This window comes from Mus pahari, unplaced genomic scaffold (assembly GCF_900095145.1).
Source record: "Mus pahari unplaced genomic scaffold, PAHARI_EIJ_v1.1 scaffold_9368_1, whole genome shotgun sequence".
NCBI classification, from domain to species: Eukaryota; Metazoa; Chordata; class Mammalia; order Rodentia; family Muridae; genus Mus; species Mus pahari.
The window spans coordinates 15921-17365 of NW_018392361.1; the positions used below are offsets into that span (position 1 = coordinate 15921).

At 41.0% G+C, this 1445-nt stretch overlaps 1 protein-coding gene across 1 annotated transcript in view; it reads left to right on the plus strand.

The window, feature by feature from the left end:
• The first annotated feature begins 729 nt into the window (after positions 1 to 729).
• LOC110314973 (secreted seminal-vesicle Ly-6 protein 1-like) overlaps positions 730 to 1445 on the plus strand; it is a 15758-nt gene continuing 15042 nt past the window's right edge. The window contains exon 1 of the mRNA XM_021189152.1: positions 730 to 796. Coding sequence (XP_021044811.1) covers positions 730 to 796 — 67 coding nt within the window. The remainder of the gene's footprint in view (positions 797 to 1445) is intronic.

Genomic DNA, 1445 nt, shown 5'->3' on the forward strand with positions numbered 1-1445 from the left:
TCTTTCTTTCTTTCTTTCTTTCTTTCTTTCTTTCTTTCTTTCTTTCTTTCTTTCTTTCTTTCTTTCTTTCTTTCTTTCTTTCTTTCTTTCTTTCTCAGTTTGAAGATGTAACATGTTCTTTCTCTGTAGGCTCTTTTTTTTATTAGGTATTTTCTTTATTCACATTTCAAATATTATCCCCTTTCCTGGTTTCCCCTCTCAAAATCACCTATTTTCTCCCCCCCTCCCCAACCCACCCAAACATGTATCCTGGCTCAGGCATCCCCCTATTCTGGGGCATAGAACCTTCACAAACCCAAGGGCCTCTTCTCCCATTGATGACTGACTAGGCCATCCTCTGCTACATATGCAGCTAGAGACACAATTCCCATCATGTGTTTTCTTTGATTAGAGGCTTTTTAATTCAGAGTCCCATTTCACATTTCTGAATCCTAGAGTGAGCAGACATTTCCCACTTAGTATAGAGAAAGAAGATTCTGAGGGTACAGAAAAACTACATCACACACACTTGCTCACATGGAAAAAGAGAAAAGGAAGCAGACACTATCAGACTCATCTATATCTAGATAGGTGGGCAGTATTACTTCCCACATTATCATACAACTGGTTTATTGAAAAAGAAAAGGGCACTTCCTCCTTTTGTCTATGTTGGAGATTCCTTCCTTTCTCTAGCTCTATAAAGAGAGCCAGTGATCATACTTTACCTCAAGTTGCTTTCTAACATCCAGCATGAATCCGGTGATGAAAATCAGTATACTGCTCTTCGTGACTTTATCCTTTATCTGCTTTGTGGAGGGTAAGTGCCTGCAAAGGGAAATGAAGGGAGATCTTAAAGGTGCTAGTCTCTAAACCTCTGTCCTCCAGTTTCACTTGGGCATTGAAGCTCAAACCTGAAGACTGAGGTCCTGGNCACTATGAAAATCATATGCCATACACTAAGAAAGAGAAAAAAATCATCCGTAATTGCAGTAAATAGGAAGCAATCTTCCAACCTTCAGTTTTTGAGGTTTTAGGTATAGGTTTCCATTTACTTTACACTTTTTATTGAAACACTATTATAGTGTATTATACACAACATTCCCCTCTCCCTGAGGTGGGAGAAGACAGGGAGGGGAAAAGGTAAACATGATCAGGTACTGGGGAAAAACAGGAGTAAAGCCCCGAGGGCAGCGTAAAGAATGGAAACAGGCAACCTCAGGAGTTATGTGTGTGTGTGTGTGTGTGTGTGTGGGGTGATCTAGAATTTACCAAAGACCTGGGAAATGAGAGACTCTCAGGACTCAATGGGAAGGACCTTACATGACATGCCCTACAGTGGGTAGAGTGAGCTTGTAGAGTCAACCTCCAGTAGAAAGACAGGTCATCAAGTGGAGGGATGGGGTTGACATCCCACAGTCAAAAACTCTGACCCAGAATTGTCTTTTAGACACTAAAAGAATTGCAGG